Source organism: Varanus komodoensis, unplaced genomic scaffold (genome assembly GCF_004798865.1).
Source record: "Varanus komodoensis strain SLA01 unplaced genomic scaffold, ASM479886v1 scaffold11, whole genome shotgun sequence".
Classification (NCBI taxonomy): Eukaryota; Metazoa; Chordata; class Lepidosauria; order Squamata; family Varanidae; genus Varanus; species Varanus komodoensis.
The window spans coordinates 16167531-16192967 of record NW_025335317.1 but is presented as its reverse complement, the minus strand read 5'-3'; the positions used below and the strand labels follow the sequence as shown (position 1 = coordinate 16192967).

Genomic DNA, 25437 nt, shown 5'->3' with positions numbered 1-25437 from the left:
AAAGCCCCCAGGTTAGTGGTGTGTCAGATTTAGGGTGTTGGATCACATCACAGACTAGAGATTTGAGAGTCCAGAGTTCTGTGTTTTTACCTAGAGGGAAATCCAAGAATCCTGCACAATTAAATTACTTACCTGGCTGAGTTAGAAATGGGTAGAAATAACAAGGAAGTCGTTTGCAGCCTAAACTTTAGGAGAAACTTCCTAATGATGAGGCTGGTTGAACAGGTTGCTTCGGGAAGTGGGGGATATTGACAGAGGGGTGGCATAGCCATTCTGTCTGTCCGGCATGTAATGGCTGGACCTGCATTGAGAAGTGGCTTGGCATAGACAGATGGCTTTTCAGCGCTATGATCTGAGAGTGTTTACACTGTTATGTTGACATGAGGTTAAGAACATGAACTCTGGTTCGATTATGGGTTCAACCATGAAGCTAACTTCATGAGTGACTTCGGTCCAGTTGTTGACTCAGGCTAACCTACCTCACAGGGTTGTTGTGAGGATAAAATGGAGGGAAAGACAACCTTATAAGCCAGCTTGGGCTCCTTGCCAGAGGAAGAAAGGTGGGGTATAAATGTAGTGCAATAATGATAATTTTTTACTGGTACAGGATTACAACATTCAGATCACTGCATCATAACTATACGAATAAATTCCAGCCCAGCATTGGTAGTCAGGGCTTTCCAATTGGTGGCAGCTGCAACGAAAAGCATCTTGCATCCCTGCTGACTTCCAAAAAGTTTTGCTGGTGACAAGCAACCTGACATGGAACTGTAGCCATGGGCCCTAAAATAAAGGACCATGAATTCAGAAGGACACGACTTTTAAGTACATGGACTCTGGAACTCTCTGCTGCACTGAGAAGGTATCTTTGCACCCTGCTGATTGAGTTGATGAGCTTTTAGGCAGGTAGCAGCTCGGAGGTGCAGAATCTACTTCTTGTGATTGGCACTGTCAGCCTGGGGTGGGTGGCGAACCAGGAGTGCCTCTTGCACAAACTGAATGTTGGATCTGCCCCTGTGCTGATGCTTTTTGCACGGAAGCGCTGGGAGTCCCAAGTGGAGCAATAAGCCTTCAGAGCATTGTGGCGCTTCACCACCAAGTATCAAAGAAATGAACAAATAAGGTATGAAACATCTTATTTCTCACAAGTAACCGGACAGTGGAAAGATATTAAAAGCAATATGCATAAATCAGCAAAATAAATACTTTTCAGTTCTAGGAGAGTTGCAGTGTTTCTTGTTAAGATCAAGTAGACCTGCGGAGCAGCCAACTCCACTGGCATTGCTCTAGATAGGTCGTTTATGCTAAAGCAGCGTAATGGCTATTAGTGCGTTGATCTGGATACCACCCAAACATTTGGCTCTGAAATACTCTTGGTATCAGTTCCCTGAGGAAGGAGTCAAAGAGATACTCACATAATGCAATTCCGAAGCATTTATTGAATTGATAAAGGAAAATACATTTGCTGAAAAATCTGGTATTTCCCTTTATATGCATTTAACATGTACTTTAATTGCACCTTTCATTCTCTCCCACTTTCTATCGAAGATTATATACCTTCATATTTCATCAGAATAAAAACCCATTTTAATGGAAAAATACCATATTTTTTGCTCTATAAGACGCACTTTCCCCCCCTCAAAAGTAAGGGGAAATGTCTGCGTGTCTTATAGAGCGAATATGTGTGTGCAGTAAGTCTGTCAGATGTGCAGCCCATGGGGAAATGATGGGGAATGTGCCTGTGATTATGTGCCCATTTGATTCAGAATATTTTTTTTCTGGTTTTCCTCCTCTAAAAACTAGGTGCATCTTATGGTCAGGCGAGTCTTATAGAGCGAAAAATACGGTAACTTCATGTTGACAGAATATAAGGCCATTGCCTTGTGCAGTATTTCATTTAACAGATACATTTCATTAACTTTTCCTTGCTATAGCAACACTGTTACCATTTATTTGGGGTATAGGTTATTACTTTTCAGAAAACTGTGTTTTGATTCTGCTGGCATTGTTAGTATGGTTTAACATCCCCCACCCCACCCCAAATTCTTATTACACATAGCGTTTCTTTGACTCACAATTTCCATAATATATCAAAGCAGTCCTTGGTCAGTTGACCTAATTCACATAATTATAGAGTATTTTCAGTTCTGAAATGTGAGGCTGTCTGTGCTGTTATCATTTGCTTTATTTGTGTTTTGCCTATATATGAGAACTCTGAAGGTTGGCTCTTTGTCGGCTTTCCAGTGCAAAATAGGAGTGCTACTTAATCTACCTTCAAGACCTCCATTAACATTTCTGCATTGCATCCACAATGTTGGGTTTTTGTCATTGCTGTAAGTGTCACCTGTAGCATCTTTTCGTTGCAACACAGAATCGAAGATCTGGGTTGAGATACAACCAATAGTCTCAAAGCACAGGAGAAACTTTCCGGATGCCTAGTGCTCCTATATTTCTTGGGCTGCTTTTTGGGATCTTCTGAATTGCCCAGAGCCATTTCTTCTTAGCAACCTCCGAAACAAAACAAGAAGCTAAATAGATGGAGAACAATATGGGATGGATTGATTCAAGCATGTCCATCTTGGCTGGTGGAAGCAACCTTCTACATGCCCTCCTCCCATGGACAATCCTACACAAAAGGTTGAGGGAACGTTGGCAATTGGGTGAACTGTGGTGTGAGGTGGAACAGGTAGCCTCTAAATGGGGAAGGACACCGTCTTTGAATCAGGCCCTTCTGCCAGGAGGAATCAGATCCTGATTTCAACTCTATGAATTTGGAAATATTAATAAAATTCCATTGCCCTAAATTTAAGGTTGTGCAAGCAATCTTCTGCTCATGCAACAAACATTTCCTCTGCTCTCCTTCCCCTGCGGCTCTTTCTATTCCCAAAATCTGTTCTGGAGGCTGTTGCAACCTTCAGGAGCAGAACTGCAAAGGGATACCAACTGGCAGAAGGGGGAATTTGCTCTACTGGCCGATTCTGTTCCATCAGTGGACACACACATCTGGCATTTAGTTCCTGTTTATTATGTTTCATTCTACCAAACATCGCAGTAGAGCACAATCCTGTGCCTCATTAACATCAGCTGGGGAGGCCACAGGATTCTTCAAAGTTCCCGCTCCAGAATCCTGCGGTCTTGGAGCCGGGGCTATGAAGGCCAAGCCCCTGCCCTGCCGCCTTGCAGCTGATGCCGAAACAACCATGCCAGCTGTCTCCCTGGATGTCGCAACTGGTCCTTGGAAGGGGTGAGGAGGCTTGCACTGCAGAATCACACTGATTCCAATTCGTGTCCCAGCCTCCTTCCCTCCCGTTTCCTGGCACGAAATCTAGACAACTGAAAATATTCATCCAGAGAAAATACCTGGTGCAAGATATGGCAGTGTGGAGAACACCAGCGTTGCAAATTGCACCAGGCGTAAACCTCTGAGTTCACCCATCAGCTGTAGGGGTGACAGGGCTGCACCTTTAAGTTCCCTATTAACTCCTATTAAATTCCAACTGAGGTCTTAAAAGATCTCATTTTGTTAATCTGGAAATTCTGTCCTTTGGGAATTTTGCAGGAATGTTTTTTTGCTGCATAAGGCAAAAGGATTAGTTTACAGTGCAAAGTCAGTGTAAGTTTGATGAAAAATGCGGGGGGGGGGGTCAAACAATCTTATACAAGAAGAAAACTTTGACAGAGAATCTGTCCTGCTTTTTGGCAGTATCAGTGGCTCCAACGGCCCTTTTCATACAATGTTATCCGCTCAATTATACCACACTTAATCAAGGGTGCTATGCATCTCTGGGCACAATCCAGCAGAAGTCAATACTAAATTACACTGAAATCAGATCTGACAGTGTAGTCCTATCCATGTTTACACAGAAGTAAGATCCATTTCAATGGGACCTACTTCTTGTTAAGTGTATATGGGCTGCAAGTTAAATTAGTCACTATTACACTAAATAACCAAAATTTGCTCCATATTGGCATTCATGTAAGAATAGTGACAGCTTTTTGTGGGGGAGGTGTTCCATGCTTTTCAGACATACATCAGTTAGTGAATGATGCTAATCACATTTGTATGAGCATTAATGTTAATTGCTGTATAACCAGATTTTCAGACATACACAAATTTTGCCTGGAGCATTTATATTTGAATGCCAACTTTCACTAAATTTTGGACATTCACTGTTACGTATCCATACCTGCAGTGGCAAAGTGATGCCTTATGCATCTTTCTCTACAGAAACATTCATAGCAACAAGGGTAGAAGGACGTCATTCCTAGTAAATATTTAAGCAAATACTGTCCGTCTTACTTTATGTGAGCAAACAAAAGTGATAATTAATTTCATATACATGCACTGAGAAAGATTTTAAGCTATGTATCAAAGCTTGGAATACAGTTCCATTTTGACCCATGAAGTCCAGCTGTACTTAGAAGGTATTACTTCCCCTTTAAAAGGAACTGTTATTTTGCTAAAATACAGGTAACAGAACTTGGCCTCATGATGAACAGTTCAGATTCTGGCCTCTTTTATAACAAAGTAGAAATGTTGGTCTTAAAGGTTATTGCTTTCCAGTGTAATCTGGTCTTGTTGAGATCAGAATCAGACCCAGGGCTAACTAGCAATGACAGAATTCTACTGACAGTAGTTTTCTTCTGTTCCCTGTATAAACAGCTATCAGAAAATGCATCTTGCATTAGTGAGCCAACTCTCCTGTATTTGAATTCACCTGTTAAAACTTGCTCCTCTTAAAAAGTCTCCTTTCTCTTCTCACACAAAGAAACTTCCAAACACTGATATGTGGACACCATGGAATCTTCAGCAGACTTACCAGGTGATCCGTCCTCTCCTCATTCTGATGAAACCTGTAATTACTGCTAATGAACTGTGTAGAACTTTCTGTTAGTGCAAAAGCAGAGAATATTTAGGTCCTGGTTTTGAATCAGAATGTTATTATGTTACTTGGAAGATTTGAGGCCTTGAGCAGAGGCTTTGTGCAGATTATACAGACGTGATAGTTCACTGCTAATAATATTTATAGCAATATTATGGAGATTTATATTTATAGCAATATTACGTTGTATTTTATGGATATCTTTGGTAAAACCTGATGGGAGCAGTTCAAACCCGGATTGGTGAAACCAGAATTACACATCTGACCAATAGTTTGAAGCAGGAAAAATGTTGATAATATATATTCCTAGTCTTAGTGGAAACTGTTTAGAATAATGCATAAGACAGAAATTCAGTAAAATGGGTTAATTAGCTGCGTTATTAAAGACATCCCCCCTTGTGTGCATTCATTTTACCACCTGCTAAAAAAAGTCCTTTGCATTTTACCCAAGTGCTAAAGCTTTGTCCTAGAAATACGAATACAGAATTATCTGCTTCAAAGAGCTCTACCAGCATCCAAAATAGAACTGTAATAAATTTGATTGGATCAGGACACAGTTCCTGTTTGCTTACTACAGGACATCCGTGGAAGTATTTTCTCCTGTGTATGTATATTAGCCAGCATCCAAGGCCGCTGCTCTGCTTACATGATTGATGTGGCAGAAGCATGAGTGACTTCTGGTGCAGCATTAATAGCATAAGTGGGCAACACGGATTTCCACAGAAAACCACAGTGCCAGATTGTGCCATTGACACAGAGCTAGGCTTATGCTAGTGCTATATCAACTTCATAAATGAAATACAGCACTGAATGCTACCCATATGTATATCCACTGAGAGAGAGAGAGAGAGAGAGAGAGAGAATGAGAGCTGTGATCTGTACCCAAAGTGAGAGCAAAAGGAAGATGGTTGCGAAGAATGTGAGATGGCTTCAAAGTGGGAGAAAAAGGATTAGACCAGACACAATTATGTCAGCCTGAAAAGTTGGGGATGGCTATAGGTATCCTTGAAAAGAAGTGGGGTGGCATCCTGACTCATTTTGAGCATTGTATATTATGCATAATACATATACAATAATCAAAACCACAGGATGAGAACGGAATTCATAACTTCAAGCCCATGAAACAAAAATAACCTCTATGCCATTGTTTGGTTCAAAAGAGCAAATTTCTAAAATGGAAGAAAGAAAAAGTAAGCACACTTCAAAATGTATATTGCAGTGATAGTTGCGGTGTATATATACTATGTGTTTCATCGGACAGAAGCTGTTGATGGCCCAATCCTGTACAGGCCTACCCAGAAGCAAGTTCCACTGAGTTCATTAGTGCTTCCCCCAGGAAAGTGGCTATAGCATCGCAGCCTTAATTGTATATATCTATATCCAAAGGAAATGCTATGGTGTCTTACAATATGATCCAGTACCCCATGGGTACATGACTCATGGAATATAACTCACACAATGGTTTTAAAAAGTTCTACTGTATATAGCAGCTTCTATTTGAAATGCTATGCCTATCTAGCTTCGAATCTGCCAGGTCTCTTATCGATATGTATTCCTATTAAACTGATCTATAACCCTTTTCATTTGGCTGTTTTTGCTTGTGACTGTCAGTCGCCTTTTATGTTCAAAGGCATGTAGTTTACCCTCTCAGGATGATCACAGTGTCAGAACTTTTAGCTGGGCATCCAATATCCTCACTCACGGTTCAGTAGCTTTTACATTCAAGCAGTAAGAAGTGGAACAGCTTTTTCTCTTAAAAGGTGAAAGCGAGGCCACCTTCCTTCATAGCACTTGGGGAAGAAGTAACACAGCACTGAACTGATTGTAGTGCAAGGATCACGATGCCATACTAAGGTCTTGTATGCATGTCACTCAGAGGAATTTCGGCAACTTCACAGTTACTCCACAAATACAAGTTGCCTGTAAACCTTGAGTCGCCCGGCTTGTACCCTCCATTCTTTTTCACAGTTCTAGTATTATTCGGTTTTTTGCAGGTAGGATTCAAAGCAGGGATTTTTAAAGTTCTTCACTTTCTACCACACGCTGGGATGGTGAAGAAAACCGCGCCGGATTCTCAACAGTTGAGAAAGCAGAAAAAATGTCGAGTCCTTGTCCTGGGAGACTGGTATATCGGGTGCCACCCGGGCGAATCTTTATTGGCTGAGGGATCTGTTGATGCCACTGAGCTGGAGAAACAGAAATACATGAACACAAGACAGAAATCTCTCTTTCTGATGCCAGATAAAAACCTTGCAAATGTCTACTCTTACTTTACAAGTGGAAACCTAGCAGACAATATTAACATGGCATTCCTGCAGTGTTGGTCTTGGGATACAGGTTGCACTTACACAAAGTGAATTTTAGCTCAGGGTAGTCATGAAACATTCACAAGTTACACAATCTACTGAATTATGAACCAAGAATGGGGGAGGGAGGGAGGGAGAGATTCTCCCTGTGGGGTTACTTTGGGGTTCACGTATCATAGCAGGGCAGGGCTAGAGACAATTTTGGGTAGGCAGTATTTATTCTCTCTCTCTCTCTCTCTCTCTCTCTCTCACACACACACACACACACACACACACACAGATTCTTCTTGAGATTTCCTAAGACATGACTGTATGCAGGGAGTGTTAAGCATTCCAGCTGCACTCCCCCCAAATTGCCCCCCCCCATAGTATTTAGGCTTGGTTGAAATGAATGAATGGGACCTGTTAAAAAGTCTAGTTGTTGCAGGGTAGGAATTTCTGCTGCACAGGGGAATGTAAAGAGGGCACGGTCAAGCCTCTCTTCCCTGCCTGTCGCCTTCCAAAAACACCTCCTCCCCTGCCCCATGCATTGCAATTAGGCCTAGGAAGCCTGCATGCAGGTGGGGGCTGCTTGCTGTGGGGGGGAACGGGGAGGGGAGGCCAAAGGCCAAAGCCAAAGGCACTGCAGGCCGCGTTGCCCCCACCCTGCTCTAGCTGAACAAGTCCCTGGTGAAGTCTAACTGACCTTCAGTGCATTGCGTCTGGCTTCAGACTCTTTGCCCATAGGGTCACCCACGCGCTCTAGCAATCAATCTGAGGCGGGGCTCTTTATTTCTGTAGCAGCAATCTTGGAGATGTACCCCATGGGGCCTTACAACAGCCTTCTCCCACCTGGTTCCTCGCAAGGGGCTTTTGATTACAGTTCCCAGCTTCCTGAGCACTGGTCATGCTGGCTTGTTCTGATGGGAGATTATCACGTTGTAGAGGGTATGGCGCTTGGATTTAATGTGGCTTTGAACAATCTGAGAGAGGTGCCTCAGCACCTTTTGCATGCTTTTGAAAGAGACCCTGGGAACACAGCCCTAGGATCTCCACCATCTCAGGTGGCAGAAAGATTTGGGCCAGCTTTGCTTTCTCCATGTTTCACCTGAACCCACAAGACTCCATACGAAGAACTGAGAATAGAAGGAAGCAGTTCAGCTTTGGGCTTCGCTGAAGCTACTCATGTTGCCTCCCAGACCTGTGCCCCAGTCTTTGCTAGTTGTCATCTGCTCCAGGTTGGTTCACATTCCTAGAACCTGCCCAGCAACATCTTAACCAGAAGAGGAGAACCTTGGTCAAACCATGTCCAGTGATTATGTGCATCAGGTAAGAGATTTTTAAAGAAAAATCAAGCCCTGATTCCAAAGAGTCGCAATAGAGTCATGTTGGGAAGAGGGGTAGACTACAGACATCATGTTCGCATTACATCAGTTCTCTTATTGTGTTACTTAAAACATCACTGCTTACCATATATGTCAAGTCTAGCAGTACAGGAGACAATTCCAGCTTCGTTTTTTGCAGACAAAGTGTACCAACCAGCATCCACTTTCTTAGCAGGTTGAATCAGAAGGCAAACATACCCTGTAGCATCTTGATGCATACTAAAAACAAACATCCCAAATGTTCTTGCTATAATTTGCAATTAGGTTTGACATAACAGAGGCCTCTCTTAAATTATAAACATACAAGAAAAGCACATGCAAACAGAACATGTGTTTGGCATGTGTGGGGAAGAGATCCCATGGCAGGGCTGACAAAGGGCTGAGAAAGACTCCAATCTTACATTAGAGTTTCTGCCAGGTACACATTAGGAACTGAATCCCATTTCTTGCAAAACCAAAAATTTCTTTCTTGGCTTCAATTGACATCCAAGCACCTTTGAGACCCAGCCCCACCCAAAGCTGATGTGAATTACAATGGGGAACAGTATAATGTTGGGAAATGCCTTGTTCCCCGGCAACTGAGGGGCCTGCAGGAAGCCTCAGAGAAAGCAAGGAAGCCTGAGGGGTGCGTGGGTGGTGGATGACGTCAGCATTCCTGCTAATAAATAGGTGCAGGAGCTGCATTCCCAGGAGCCCTGGATCTACTGCACCACAGCAAGTCATCCATATCTTTCAAAGAGAAGTTAGGCAGCCAGGAAAGTAGATGTCCTGAGGATCCTCTCACTCTTTACACTGTTATGCAAAGAAATACTTTCTTACAAGGATTTGTGTGTGTGTGTGTGTGTGTGTGTGTGTGTGTGTTTCTGAATGCTTATACGTTTGCTACTTCGACATTTACAGGGAAGTCATAGCCAAGTGTGGCTTTTCCAGCGCATATGTACATATCATACATAGCAATTTAAATACACCTTAGCTTCTGCTGCAGAACCCCCTTCAGAGGGCAGTAAGTGAACAGAGCCATAAATCCTCACATTCCTCAAGCCCCATAGGTAAAAATGGACTTCCTGGATGAATACAGACTTCATGGATATGGCATAATCCCTGTGTTGCTTTGGTCTAATGCAAGACAAAATTAACTTTTCTGTGTAAATACCCCACCCTGTAGATTCTCAGATGTAGAGGGGGGATGTATCATCTCATTCTCAAAGCATGTACACCTACCTCATCCTTTCTCGGTTCGCTGGGATGGTCTCATTGTCCTTCTTCCAATAAAAGACTGGGGGTGGCATTCCAATCACTCGGCATTCTAGTCGGACTAGATGCCCTTCTGGTACACCGCAATTTTGTAACTTCTCCAATATCACTGGAGCCTTTTTAACTTCCTTTTCTATAAAAGAGAGGAGACGATTGCTGATGTGATTCTTTGGTCTTACTGGACAACTTGTATACTGCTATTGGGAGCAACAGAACTCAAAATGAAAGATCTGTCTTTCTACAGGAAAAGGTGGAAGAGTGGATAGAACTTCTCACCCATAATGGAAATTGCTAATATTTGAAGGCAAAAAGTCAATCAGTTTTAGTCCCACTTGCATCATGATTGCATGCAAAGGCTCTCTTCCTCCAACAGGGGGAGCTTCTTTTGGAGGAAAACAACCTTTGGATGCAGCCATGGGGAATCCTGGGCGTTCTAGACCTTTTTTCTGTTTCAACATGCCCAGGATGATTGGTTTTATTTCTTTGGCTAGTAAAAAGATATCCTGTGGTCCTTAAATAAAAAATGCAAGCCTGCATAAATAATTCTCAAACGGGATGTGTGATTATATCAACCAATTGATATTAAGCTAATTAAAAACAATCAGCTGAGAACAACATTTAGTTGGCAATATAAGTTTATTCCATAGACTTGAAAGAACAGGAAAGCTTTTACTGCTGTTCTGAAAACAAATTAACAAACAAAAAACTGCAACTTGGTTTGGCAGACTTCTTCATGGTGGAGGTTCAGAAAAGTACTCCTTCACGGGAAAAAACCCTGTTCTAGGTTGCCATCAGCCAAAACCTCAGCCAATGGAGTGTGCAAAGCCAGGCTTTTTCTAGGTGGTACTGGGAAGTCAAGAACTTTGAATTCCCTTATAATGGAAGAAGGTTTGCTATCTCTCATAAGATATAATTAAAACACACAAGGCTGAGATGTTCAAGGAAAAGCAAATGTTTGGTGTGGCTTCACATCTTGGAGGTGGTGGTGCCATGCCATGGCCAGACTCAGTAGGATATTCCGAATGCTACTCTCCAGCTTTACCCACGTCGTGTCTCCTCCTCAGCTTCCTCTTGTCTGCCATTGCCTACCAGGCCAGACAATGTCTCGCCAGGCAACTGTTCCCTGGTCACCCATGATGATAATAACAAATACAATAAACACCTTTGCACAGAAGGGCAGGGCACTAAGAAACTTCAGCCCTTCCTCCTATATTTGCTCTCCATTTGTTTCCTGATGGATCCTTAGGAAGGAGGGTGCTGCACGAAAAGCAACATACCTGCTCCCATTTGTCAGGGGGAGCAGTGCAAGCTGATGAAGGAGGCAGAAAGTCTCTCCCTTTCTTTTCCTTCAGCACCCTCTACTGTTCCTGAGTCAGCTGCAGTTCGTCTTGATTGCAGCTGTCTTCCCCTTAAAGATCCCCAGACACCTGCATCTCTTCTTCTCTCCCCTTGTCGGCGGTTGGCTTGGGCATGTAAACATCCCTAGCAGAAGTAATTCTCCAGGACTGCTTCTGGTGTGTGTCTGTGAGGAGAAACTTCCACGGGAACAAAGACTGCCTCTCTCCTTCTGGTATGAAGCGAGGCTAATGGGCACATGCTGTTCAAGAGAGCTGTGGGACTTGTGGCCCACTCAATGGAGTTGGTGGCTAATGCCACTGGCCCACATGGCTAGCAGCTAGTAACGATGAAACCTGGCATCCAGCGACAGTGTAAGGACTACAGTGTCCCTGTCCCTGCCTCGGAAAACCACAAGAGAATACAGCGGTACCTTGGCTCACGAACTTAATCTGTGAACACAGTCGCGCTCGGGAGGGGATGGGCGCGATCGTGCGGGGGGGGGTGGGGAGATGGCTGAGATCGTGATTGCACTCATGCAGGAAAGGCGGCCGCAATCTCGGCCATCTACCCCCTCCACCCCCAGCATGATCGTAGCCATCTCCCCACTTGGGGGTGGGGTGGGGAGACGGGGCAATCGCAATGCAGCGTTCCAACCTGATCCAAAATTTTTATGACATTTTTGTTTGTGACCCGATTTGGTCGTGAACTGAGGCATTTGTGAGCTGAGGTACCACTGTACATTCAAACAGTGAAGAGTTTCATATGACCCAACGTCTGCCAGCAGGGTAGCGACTATAAGGCATGGGGGGCTGACGCTCAATATACAGGAATGAAGAGAGATAAACCATGGTGTGGGGGTTCCTTCTGCAGCCTCAGAATTAAAACACCTTAAACAAACTTACCTACAACACTAAGCTCCAGGCTGATTGAATTCTGCCCCGTTTTGTTGGTGGCGAGGCAAGTGTAAATTCCAGCATCGTTTTGCGTGATGGGATCAATAAGCAAGGAGTGCACTCCAGTCTCTCTGACCAGCATCTTGTGAGTGGTATCTGGTAATACGGGCTTGCCATTCAAAAGCCACATCAGGTCTGGAGGTGGCAACCCACTTACCTGGCGGAAGAGAAAACAGCTATAGGCAAGTGGTATCAGGAGTGCCCTATCTATCTAAAAATCGCATCATTTTTGGTCCATTTCCCCTATAGAAGTGGTGTGGGGAAACAAGTACAGAAAGATTAGCTGGAATGAGGAAGGGCAACTTGTAGGACAAAATACGTGGAGGGTCACAATACCCTTCAGCCTTAGTCAGCATAGCCAATTTGGGGAGTGGGGAATCATGGAAGTTGTAGGCCAAACATTCTGGACCATAATTTTCAGCACCCTAGCCCACAGGACCAATGGTTTTTTTTTTAATGTTTTCTTGTTTTCTTAAAATGGTAAGATACAGAAAAAAGAAGAGTATAAGGGAAAAAAGTGAAATAAAATTGCAAAGGGATTTTTAAACAAGTTAAGCAATGCATTCATAGCCTGCATATTTCCAAAGAGACCACAGATTTCTATCTTTCTGTCAATCAATACTCTGTTGAAGCTTGAAAAAAGAATGACCATAGTTTTCTATAATGACAAGTTTTCCAATCACTTCAAAACAATTGTAAATCATTGACAATATTTTAACGAGCTTCCTTTTATATCACATTAATTATACTGGATATAATAGAATTTCAATTTGTCATTAAATTCTTCAATCTGTCTTCTTCTTTTCTACATTTTATTGTCCAGCAGGTCCAATGCTGAGGGATCATGAGAGCTGCTGGGCAAAGTCTTTGGAGAGAGGCCTACCAGTTGACCACCCATGAAAGAGAGTTATGGCAGTGTCCCTTGTTGAGGATGAAGAAGGAACCCCAAAGATTTCCAGCATATTCACACATAAATTACCCTTCAGTGACGTGCAGTGCATGTGGACAAGGTCGATGCGGGATAGAATGTAGCAGGAAATTTGAATATGCATTCAGCTGATAAAGTGGTACAGCCCAAATCAACCCAAATCAAATGTAAGAATCTACGAAGATCCTGTTGGGCCAGACCAAGGGTCCATCCCAATCCATTCTGTTCACACAGAGATTAAGTAGTTACCCGTGGGAAACCCACAGGCAAGACATAAGTGCAATGGCACCTCCTGCCCATGTCCCCCAGCAACTGGCGTACAGAAACATTCCAGGACTCATTGGCACTGATAGCCTTATCCTCCATGTATTTGCCTAATTCTCTTGATAAGCCACCAGAATTGGTGGGAATTACTACATCTTATGGAAGTGAATTCCACAGTTTAGCTATGTGCTGTGTGAAGTTACTTTAATTTGTGTGGAATCTCCCACCAATCGTCTTCATGGGATGACCCCAAGTCCTAGCATTAAGAAAGAAAGGGAGAAAAACGCTCCTTGTCTACCTTTTCCACAGCATGCAAAATCTAGTATCTCTCTCTTTCATGTCTCCTCCGCTTGCTTTTTTGTCTAAGCTGGACCATCCCAGATGCTGGACCATAGGAGGGTTGCACCAGCCTCTCGATCTTTTCAGCTATCCTCTTCTGCACTTTTCCCCAGTTCTATCCAATCCTATCCTTCTTCAGGTGCAGTGACCAGAACAGTACTCAGTATTCTAAGGGAGGATGCACCATATATTAGTAAAAAGGAAGTATGATGCTGGCCATTTCATTTTCCGCACCTTTCCAAATTGCGCCTTGCATGGAGTTTGCCTTTTTTCACAGCAGTTGTACCTGGGCTTGACAGGTTCATTGAACTCTCAAGCAGAACCCCAAATCAGTTTTCTCACAGTTTTCACAGTGAGGTCATATCCCATCAGCTTATACTTCAAGTTAGGATTTTTCTTGTCCCAATATGCACTGTTTACCCTCAACTGAATTTGTCATTTTGATGCCCCTTCTCCCATTTGGGAGAGATTATTTAGGAGTCCTTGCAATCACTTATTGTTTATCCATCCTAAAAGTTTGGTGTCGTCAGTAAAGTTGGTGATTTTCCTGCTCATGATAAATTGAAAAGCACTGGTCCCAGTATAGATCCCTATAGGGACTGCACTGTTTACATCCCTCCACTGAGAGAATTTCCCTTTTATTTTTATCCTCTGCCTGCTGTTCTTTAACCGGTTACTGAGCCATGGGGAGATCTCGCTTGCTATTCCATGGCCATTAAATTTGCTCAGGAGATTCCAAAATATGGAAGTCCAAGTAAACAATGTCCACATGTTTATTGACACTCTCAAAGGAATTGAAAAGATTAGTAAGGCAGGAGTTACCTTTGCAGGAGACACGCTGATCCCTTTCCAGGGAGTTTTGTCCTTCTATATGCTCTCCAATTTTATCTTTAATAATGCTTTCAACCCATTTACTTGGAACAAATGTCAAGCTAACCAGTATATAATTTCTTTGATCTGTTCTGGATCTATTTTTTAAAACTGGTGTTACATTGGTCAGTCACCAGGAGAGAAGTAGGTTACATATTTCTGTTAGAAGATCAGCAATTTCATATTCAACTTCATTAAGAAATCTAAGATGGATACCATCTGGGCCTCGTTATTTATTAATTTTCAATTTGTCAGTAAGGTTTAAAACTTCATATTTTGTCAACACGCTTTGCTGAGGCAAAGCACCTCCAACTCTCTTCTAAAACTTCAGTTTAGGTGCAGGTATCTGTCCTATTTCTTCTGAGTGAAGACAGATTGAAAAAAAAATCAGCTGCTCCATGTTTAAGTAGTCCTTTAACTCTGCTGTCATCCAATGGTCCAATATGTTTAGAAATAAAGTATTCTTTATTTATTCTTTCTTGGATTATTTCTTGTTGGTTATGATGTTGTTAGTAATATGCTTCCCAAAATACTGTGGCATCTCTTGCTTGCCTGCATCTCCTCTAAGCAGGTTTCTACTCCCTCCCGTATTCTTCATTTGGGAAAGATTTATTTTCTGAAGAAAGCTTTGTTTGTATAATAACTTTCCAGACCCTGCTTGTAAAACATGCTGATGACCTCATGGACTTGATGGGATCTTTCCTAACCTTCAACATAGATGCCAGCTAAGCTTTTATCACTTTGGTTTTGAATAATCTCCAATCATTTTGAAGGAATTTGTCCTCTTAACTCTCCCTTTCAGCATTCTTTTTACCAATTCCTTCATTTTAGACAAATTTTGAACTCAAATGTTGGACTTTCTGGAAATTTCCCATTCAAAACACATATTAAATCTAATAGCACACCAACTGGTTCCGCAACATTTCATCTTGTACTTGGGTCCTGGGCAATACAATTTAGGATGAAGTCCAAGATTGCCTGCCCTCTGGTTGGGTCTGTCTCCAACTGATCTTGGGAGCAAGAGAGGAACATGCATTTTTCCAATCAATATGAAGCTAACTGAAGCCACACATTATCACAACACTCCCTCATTTGAAAGCTTCCCTGATATCATTTTCCATTTCAAGGTCACCTGAGTGTTCTGTTCTGGGAGACCATAGCATGTTCCTGGCACTATATTACTTTTGGAGCCCAGTATATTAATTAGTCATAAATGGATATTTTCTTAAAAAGCAGAATCCAGCCTGCATGGCATACACATTTATGCACTTGTTCTCAGGAAGATGAGCAAGCACTAATGCAACAAGGTACACAAAAGAAAGCCAGCTAACCCTCGTACCTTGCAGTCCAGTCTGCAAAGCCGCCCTTCATGAGCTACCATGTCCCCGGGCGCCTGTAGAAAATATGGCCGGAAGAAGCGCTCCTGGATGGGTTCCTTATCTCCTTCTGATATACGAGATCTTCCCCTGCAATAGAAAAACCGGTAAATGTGGGCTGAGGTTGGTTGGTGGGACTTCCATGTCAGGAAATGTGGCCTCCAAGTAAGGTTGAGCCACTGCATCTCTCCATTTAGGAGAACCTTTCCCATGACTCTGGGACATGGTTGCTGGTGATGATGAGCTGTGTAGCCTTGGAGGGATGCCAGCTTGCGGAAGGCTAATTTGGCAAGATCTCACAACTGCATTTGCCAAGTACATTCACGCTTACCTCACAACATAGGCATCTAGCACCAGCTACTGTTGGATTCTTTTACCTGTGAGGCTGGATCGCTGTTGTTAGTCTACTACGTATTGGAGGAGTTTGCACCATCAAGTGACCAGAGCAGCTGATTCTCCCCTGCCAGAACAATACAGGAGAGAAGCAACGTTAGTCATTCACTGACCATTCCAGGATGCCTCATTCCCAGTTGATGGACCTCTACTCTGCTCTCTCCTTGCAGCATTTCAGACTGAATAGAACAAGAGTGCTTGTCAACTGAGCCTTCCAAAACTATGTTGCTTTGTACACATCTTTTTGCAACACGAACCAACCTTTTGGCTTCCGGGGAGCAAAGGGTTAAAACCTTAATGGTTAAGTGCTATAAGGTCTTGGGAGGCCTTCCTTTGCAATGTATTTTGGGAGTTATCAGAAATTATGGTGTCAAGGGTGCTGGAGACAGCAGAACTGACTTGTTAATGGCTGACACTTGGAGTAAATGGTTGGCTGCAAGGATCGGAGATGCGCCATCTCCCCACAAGTGGTAATGGGGGATAAAGGCCAGAGAATAATGAAGACTTTTGCTCTTCTTCAGGGGTTCCTGCCTGCTGCCTATCCTTCATGTTGAAGCACGCTATGATGCCCTGCATACTATGACCCCGTCGAAGGTAGCATTTCTGTGTATAGTGCAGAAGAGGGCTAGTTTTGCTGTTCTGGGACCCAAGCGGTTCAAGGAGACCCTGGGATTGTGGGGTGCTTGGCTGGTGGTAAACTGTACAAGTGCTGCTCTCCAACTTCCCCTTTTACCCTGGTTTAGTTGCACTGTTTTAGGGCCCTCCACCTCAACATTTTATCCTCTTAATAAACTTGTTCTGTTCCTTATGCTTCGGTTGTCATGTGCTGGAAACTGAAGAACCAGAGAAATTCCAAGGAGAACTTTGCCCAGTTGGCTGTGGGAGAGGGGAATACCTGATGGTTTTCTGTTATACTCTTATACCCAAAGGAAAGAAATAGATTTTAAAGGGGAGTAAGCCTTTACCTGAGGATTCGCAGCCATGAACGTATAGTTTCCATCGTCATCATTTGTAGTGGCTTCAATATGCAAAGAGCACGTTCCATCACCCTCTCTGCTCATCTTGAAATGTTGGTTTTTCTTTGAAATCTGCTTGCCATCTTTAAACCAATATACCTGACATGATAGTGATGAAAAAAGACTTAGTATAGCATCATCTCCTGAGGCTCTAACCCTATGCAAACCCTCCTATGAATATGGCACCCTCATTGACTTCAGTAGGGTTTATTTCCTACTAAAGAGAGTTAGGGTCAGGGACATAAGATTGAACTGTGCGCCAATTCATCTTCCAGTTCAAAGCTCATTCTTGGAATTAACTTGGCAGGTGACCACAAAGCAGAGTTATCTTTATTGCCAGGGTGGGTCAGCTAGGCATGCAAACATGACCATTGACTCATGTCCTGAGCTGTCCTTCCAAGAGCAGAAGTGTTCCTTTGCTCATGAAAGGGACCCCAATGCAGTAGAGGCTCCTGCTGGTGGAAGGACGATGTGGTTTCACCATTTTCCTCTTACGCCTGCAGCCCCAGTGCCATGTCCACTGATGGCCCACAAGATGCCAGAAAGCAGATTTGGGGGGGGGGGGGGACATTGCACTACAGAGAAGGGGGCATCAGCCAAAATTGCCTTCCTCACCCTGCCAGCAGGAACATCCTTACAGTAGAGTGCCATGTGCAGAAATTCAGCATCAAATTGCTGTGTGGCAGCCATGCTTTTTGCCTGATGTGGGGCATACCTTGGGTACTGGGATTCCAACAATTTTGCAAGTGAAGGTAGCAGGTTGCCCTTCCAAGACCCGGAAATGCTTGAGTCTCTTGTCGAAGATGGGAGCAATGTACTTGCCCGTAGGGATCTCGTCATGCTCAATTTCATCATCAGATTCATCCACCGGAGTACGTTCCAGACGAAACTCTATTTCATTCATCAGCCGCTGCTCAAAGTTGGAAATTTTATATTCCTGCAAAACAATACTGGGAGATAGATCTGGATACCTCAATGAAACCTAAATATGTCTTGGTGTGCATCTTTTTACATCAGTGCTCAACAATCACAACCCTAAATTATGGCAAACGTTCTTTGACTCTCATCAAATACAAGAAGCCCCACAACCATCAGGATGAATGACCAGGGGGCTAAGAGAGGTAGGAAAACTTTCCCATGTCCTTTTTGGATCCATCAGGGAGCGAAGGTCATTTTCTCTGCCCAGGATGACTCCATGGCCACCACCATGTGAAGAAATGCAACTCCCCCCACTCAAGAAGAGGCTAAGTCCTCTTTTCTCGTCATCTTTGAAATATCCAGGCTTTTTCCTTTGTGCCTGAGCTGCTCCAGGCCAGCTGGGTGCAGAGAGACAAGGACACTGTCCTGTAACATCTGCCCGGGACTAAGTCTCATTGACCTTCATATGACATACTTCTGAGCAGACACACAGAGGGCAGCAGTGTCCCTCGATGCTCTGGAAATGAACTCATCCTCTTCCCTCGACATGAGGCAGCCCTGCCGTTTGCGTTCCCTCGAGCCACAGTCTTGATGCCTGGCTTCTCATGGCTTGGAGAGGATGGTAAAACACTCCTCATTTCCTTTCCCCACATACTCCCCAGATTGTCTCCAGGTGTACCCCCATTTCTCTGCAAAACCCAGCAGAGGGGCAGATGTACTCAGTGTCTTCATTTCTTATGAAGTAATCTGATCTGTGTCATATCTTATCTTACAGGAATCACTCAAAGCAGCTGCTTTGCTATCTTTCCCTTCTTCAGTGACTGGCTAGCCACAAGATGAAGCCAAAGAACGTTTCTGAATTAAGCCTTTTCCTCCAGACATTGCTTTAGCCTGGATTTTACCAGGCGCTGGATCAAATGGGTTTGGGAATTGTCCGACGAAAAGCATCTTGGTCCTTTGCATTCTGCCTCTGCACGCAGCCCGTCAAATGGGTTTGGGACTTGTGCATTCTGCTCCTATGCACCTGCCCTCCTCTCCTCACCGGGGAGGCTACTTGTGAACTGAGTTAACCTTTGCTCCCAATTGCTCTCCAGCTAGAATACCAGAAGGGCACGTGGTAGGGAAAACAAATGAGAAATAAGCTCTGATCAGGCCTGCAGTCTCCACTCTGAATAAAATAAAAATATTTTATTTTAAAAGTAGCAGACATGTCTCCTATTTACAAAGTGTTTGCTTTTTCTGTCTCTGACTACAGGCATTGTGTGTGTGTGTGTCGGGGGGGGGGTGTCACGGTGGGGATTATAGCTGCTAAGCAAGAGCCTAGCTGAACATTTGGGCTGGGGGAATGAGGTAAAACAACAACTCTTCTCCAAAAAGTTTGGAAGCAGTGCCCGTAAATCAACTATTTTAAACAGTAATCAGTTGTGACATTCCATACATGTATATCCAGAAGCAAGCCCCATTGAGTTCAATGAGACTTATTCCTAAGCAGGGGTGCATTGGTCTGCAAGTGTACACACAATTTGCACAGGTTTCACTAAAACACTGAACAACATTGGTGTGCATGGTGCATAGAAAGGGGTGGAAATTCTACCACGAAACATTAAAAATAGCATATGGCGCGAACAAAAGCAACACACAGACACGTAACATTCTGAAACAACAGTTCCCATAGAGCAGGAGTTAGCATGAAATGTTGCATTACTGCCAGATATGTTGTTAATATCAAACTCATTTTAGGGGGTTCAGGTAGCAACAGGGAAGACATATGGAAGATATATATACACACACACTAAATGAGTCAAGAACTTTCACAGAGACAGTGGTGCCTCGGCTCATGAACACCTTGGTTCACAACCAAATCAGGTCACAAACAAAAATTTCATGAAAATTTTGACTTGAGTTGCAAACTCCGCATTGGGTGGAGACCAAGATCACAGCCATCTCCCCACCCCGCTGAGTTGTGTTTGGGCAGGGAAGACATACATGATCATGGGCGCGCTCCCGCAGGAAAGACGGGCGCAATCTCAGTCATCTCACCCCCCACAACCAGCACAATTGAGACCATCTCACCCCCCCCCCCGAGTGGGGAGATGGCCACGATCGCAGTTGCATTCGTGCAGGGAAGACATAGAGGAGCTGGCGACAGAAGAACTTGCTGAACTCCAGTGAGCAGCAGAGGGCACTTGCTGAGGAGGATTCCACTGAGGCAGAGGAAGAGCTGAGCAGTGATGTGATACAATCCCTCAGGAAAAAATTGAACGAGTGCCAGGGTTTCTTTGAGAAGCACCACCCCAGCATAACTGTAACAAACAGAGTGTTGAATCTGATGAACGATAACGTGGTCTCTCATTTCCGGAGGGTTATGCAGCGCAGGAAAAAACAAGTGGCTATAGACAGATTTTTCACCAAATTTGACCCTGCAGCTAAGAGACACAGAAGAGAGGAAACCCCTGAAAGAGATCTCCCCAGTGTCCTTATGGGGGGACTTTCCCTCAAAACAATAACCTCCCCCCCACCTAGGTTAGTGTTCTCCACTGTACTGTACAGTACTTTGTTACTTTGTTGTTCTTTGTCACTTGGTTTCAAATTTTTCTGATTAAAAAAATCTAGTTACAGAACAGATTAACCTTATTTACATTGAACCTTATGGGGAAATTTGACTTGGGTCACAACCAATTTGGGTCACAACCAGAGTCGTGGAACAGATTAGTTTGTGAGCCAAGGTACCACTGTACTTACGTTGAGAGCTAAATTTTGGCTCCATTCTAAAACTGTTATTCCTGAAATCTGAGCAAAGGAAGGCAATCCAGACAAAGTTAAGACATGCTGAAATCTTACTGATGCAGTGGGAGAAGGTGAGGTGAAGAAGTTTGATTCATTTGGTTCTTTAAATAAATAAATGAATGAATGAAAAATAAAAATAGGAAACTATACAAAGTAGGTTGCTCCATGTGCAATATTAAACATTGATATATGTTTGATGTGCAGAAAGCAGATCTCCAAAGATGCGCAGAAACCACTTTGGACATCCAGCTTCCAGCATTCCCGATCACTGGCCATGCTGGCAGGGGCTCTGGGAGTCGAAATCTCAAACATCTGGAGATCCTTCTGCCCACCCCCAACAGGAGTGCATTGTGGACGGCCCCCCTCGCTCTCCCACTACTTCGGATGTCAGCAGCATGAGTTTCTGAAGTGGCCGAAGACACAACTTAGCACAGACAAAGATGCATATCTTTCTATTTTTAAGAAACTTGCTAGTGGGTTGCAAGACTTTCCAGTTTCAAGCAGAACTCTGGCAGCAGGGAAAAGAGCTCAGTCCTTTCCCTGTGCTGTTTTCCTGATCAAAAAACATCCTTATCCCCCAGTACTATTGGCCTGATGGGGAAAACAGGCAGGTGGCGGCACGATGCCTGTACATTTTCCCTGCACAGCAAAAAACTGCAGCTGCGGGGCAATTTTAACCATTAAAATTCCACGGGGAACAGATTTAAATTCCCTCTTTCCTGCTGCTGTGGTCCTTCTGTGGAACGGCTTTTTTATTGCTGTGGGAGATCTTACTTATAGATCATCTAGATCCTATCTAATTTGACCTTTAAGCAGACCTTAAAAACCTGGTTCATACAATGAGAAAAGCCGCTAGATGGCAGTCACATCTCTTTCAGGATCATTAAAATAGCTCAGCTGTGCTTTCTGGCTGCCTATCTTCAGGCTGATAGAATTTCACCTTGTGTAGTTTTCTCTTTCATGAAGCATGTCTCAGCAAATTGCTGTACAAAAGGGGCCAAATTCCCATCTCAGTTACTGGCTTTGAATCGTTCTTACGGAACGCTTTCAAAAATAGGAAGGCATGAGCTGCCGATAAGCACCAGTTAGGTGTTTTCATGCCACGGCGATGATCTCTGGCAAAAAAGCCAAGCAGGATGCTTACTGCCTTTTCCATGACTATGGCGTACCTCAGTCTCCACAGACTCAATGCTGAGTCACACTTTACACTTTGAACTTCTGTACAACAAGTGAATGGAGAACCGACTGTGTACGAATGTAAGTGAGTAGGTTTCATTCTCTACACAAAGAAGCAGGAGTCCAATTTTTCTCAGTCATTACTTCTGTGTCCATCATGTAGGACATTTAACACGTTTGGGCCCCGTTCACAACCATGTCACGAACCTGTTTGTCATGCAAGTGGACACTATTCTGAAAATGTAAGGACTCAGTGGGCGAGTCAAGTCATTGTTTCTCTGCCTCAGTACCCTCACTGGGAAACTGGGCCAATGGTGGCTCAGGATGTGGAAATGGTGTTACAGTAACTGGTGTTACGGACAGCAACAAATGCGTTATGAACTGAAATAACTAACCAGCCATAGTGGAACGGCCTTGTAGAACAGGTGTGTGAAATGTGGAGCTTCTTTACTACAGTATTTTAAAGAACATATTTGCCTCAGAGTAGAAGCCTTCTTAACACACTCGGCTCTCTTCATAACACTTAACACTGCTTGTCAATAATGCTATCACCCCCCTCAAATTAATGGCCAGGAGATGAATGCCAGGTTTTCGAATTCTAGTGATTAGCTTTCCGGTGAAGCACACATGGGTGAGTCACAGGTGGTACCTTGGATACATCCTGAGCTGCATAGTTGAAGATTGGGGTATCATTGCTTGGTCCCTGAAGCCTGCGAGCCAGATTTTCATCACAGGTTGTGCTCTGGTAGAGGGAAGTAATGGCATGAGGAAAATGTTATTATGACACTTAGGGGCATAGTTTTAAAGGAATACTTTAAAGTTTTGAAGTATAGGCAACAGAAGAGGGTTCATTTGTAAAACAAAGCAGAAGTTAAGAAAGCATAGAGTATTTTAGAAATTGCTCTAAGTGGAAGTTTATCCCAGTGACATCAACTGAAAAGTCTCCATTGGTTAAATGGAGCGGAAGTACAAATTCTGAAGTAAAGGGAGTCTTCATTCCCTTCCCACCATATGGTGGAGAGGGGAACTGAGGGACATTCTCCCCTTGTAAATGGGAAAGAACAAAACCCTTGCATATTCTGATAATCAGGGTGTGGGAGTTTAAGTGGCTTTACTGGTTGATTAGTAAGAGGATATCTGATTCATACCAATACAAGTCATTCTTTTCTAAATCCTCCTCTTTTTTGCCATTTTGTACGAATTTCAAAACCAGATGATGTGGTTTTAACCACTAAAAAGCATACAAAATGTATGGGCTTCTCTGTTTGCTCCCGTGTGTTTCTTAAAATATTATAATAAATCAGGGACAGATAAGATATTTGATCTACAATCCATTTACCTGGAGTAATTCAATGGGTTTTACTTCTGAGTAGACATGTATAGGTTTGTTCTGTAAGCTCCTTGTGCTGCTGCCATAGAATCATAGAACAGTCGAGTCGGAAGGGACCATGAAGGTCACCAGGTCCAACGCCCTGCTGCTGCGGGACACCTCGTTGCCCCGTCCCACTCAGGTGGCTGTCTAGACGCTTCAAAGGCATCTGAAGTCTCCAGCAAGGGAGAGACCACAACTTCCCCAAGTAACAGGTTCCATTCTCTTACTGATCTGACAGTGAGGAAATTCTTCCTGGTGTCAGTCTAAATCTGCTTGCTTTTAACTTAAGTCCGTTATTCCATGTCCTGCACTCTGGAACGGACAAGAGAAGATCTTGTCCTTCCTCTTTGTGGCAGCCTCTCAGGTACTTGTAAAGTGCGATCATAACACTCCTCAGTCTGCTCTTCTTGAGGCTGAGTATGCCTTGTTCTCTGAATCTTTCCTCAAATATACTTGCGTACGAGTGTGAGTTTAATTCATTTCATGTGAATGTGAATAAGCCTTCATTAAGTCTATAGAGCTCTGCTCCATATTTGCAGGAAATGGGATGGAACAAATAAATCCAGGATTGCTCTGGACCTCCTCTTCATGGTACCACAAGAAGGCACAGGTAAGCCTCGGGTCTTTCTGCTACATTGACACTGGTAGCATGCTTGTGGGCAAGCAACTAGTGAGCCGGCACTGGATGAAGGAGCAGAATCTATGCTTTTATATAGTCTATATGAAGCTTTAAATGTTTAGAAATGTACCAGTGAACAATAAGCTTGAGAGCTTTATGAAGTGCTATCAAATATGTTAGCTGCCTTGAGTACCATTTTTGGTAGGAAGGCAGGAAGTTAGAAACAGCAGATACAAATGAATGAATTCCCAAAAGCATTCAGTTCATCTCCACATTAGCTTTGGATGTTTCAAATAAAAGTAAATTTAAAAAGCATTGTGAGGAAAGAAATAAAAAATGCAAAACAACAGCAACAACAACTTAAATTGACCAAGACAAAAATCTGTAGGAGTCCCTAGAATGGGGCAGAAGGATAGAAATGCAAGTAGGCCGGTCGGTACTGGACAAAATTATCACGTACACAAGATGCTGTACTTGAGCTGCCAGTTTGCCATCCCGTATTTATGAAATCATAATCCCCCTGCCTATCTTCAATAAAAGTTTTGGCATGGGCATCAAAGGCCTTGGCACAGCAAAGAGATTCTCTTCTTGATCAACAGGGAGGATAATGCTGAAATCCTGATATTATTTGGATACTTAGCAACATTTCTAAATTATGGATCTTTTCAGACTCTGGAAGCATTGGCATGTCATGACACCCTACACCCGCGGAATAGTCTATGGTGGGTTGTTTGTTTCGTAAAAAAATCCATGGTGCCCCCAACTGCTAAATGACTGGTGGAGGTGTAATATTGCTAATGCTCCTTTTAATCAAATGTTCTGGCGATGTCCATCAGATCCTGCTTTTAAGGAGGAGGTTATAATACAAATAAACATTTTACTGGAACACTCTTTAATATTTACTGATGCACTTTTGAATGGATATATATAGAGTGATATGTTGTTGTTAGTCGCAAAGTCATGTCCGACCCATCGTGACCCCATGGACAACATTCCTCCAGGCCTTCCTGTCCTCCACCATCCCCGGAGTCCACATAAGCTCACACCAACTGCTTCAGTGACTCCATCTAGCCACCTCATCCTCTGCCGTCCCCTTCTTCTTTTGCCATCTATTGTTCCCAGCATTAGGCTCTTCTCCAGGGAGTCCTTCCTTCACATTAGGTGGCCAAAGTATTTGAGTTTCATCTTCAGTATCTGGACTTTTAAAGAGCAGTCAGGGTTGATCTCCTCTAGGACTGACCAGTTTGATCTCCTTGCAGTCCAAGGGACTCGCAGGAGTCT

At 43.4% G+C, this 25437-nt stretch overlaps 1 protein-coding gene across 4 annotated transcripts in view; it reads right to left on the bottom strand.

The window, feature by feature from the left end:
• Nucleotides 1–1736: 1736 nt before the first annotated feature.
• Nucleotides 1737–25437, bottom strand: part of MYPN (myopalladin) — a 96775-nt gene continuing 73074 nt past the window's right edge. For 3 of the 4 annotated variants that reach the window (XM_044420440.1, XM_044420439.1, XM_044420441.1), the window contains exons 13-21: nt 22815–22907; nt 18000–18221; nt 17234–17383; nt 16253–16335; nt 15839–15965; nt 12048–12255; nt 9775–9940; nt 8639–8772; nt 1737–7069 (exon numbers count right to left, since the gene is read on the bottom strand). In XM_044420440.1, the coding sequence (XP_044276375.1) occupies nt 6900–7069; nt 8639–8772; nt 9775–9940; nt 12048–12255; nt 15839–15965; nt 16253–16335; nt 17234–17383; nt 18000–18221; nt 22815–22907 (1353 nt within the window). In that variant the 3' untranslated portion in view covers nt 1737–6899. The remainder of the gene's footprint in view (nt 7070–8638; nt 8773–9774; nt 9941–12047; nt 12256–15838; nt 15966–16252; nt 16336–17233; nt 17384–17999; nt 18222–22814; nt 22908–25437) is intronic. The other variant, XM_044420443.1, reaches the window with a different exon arrangement.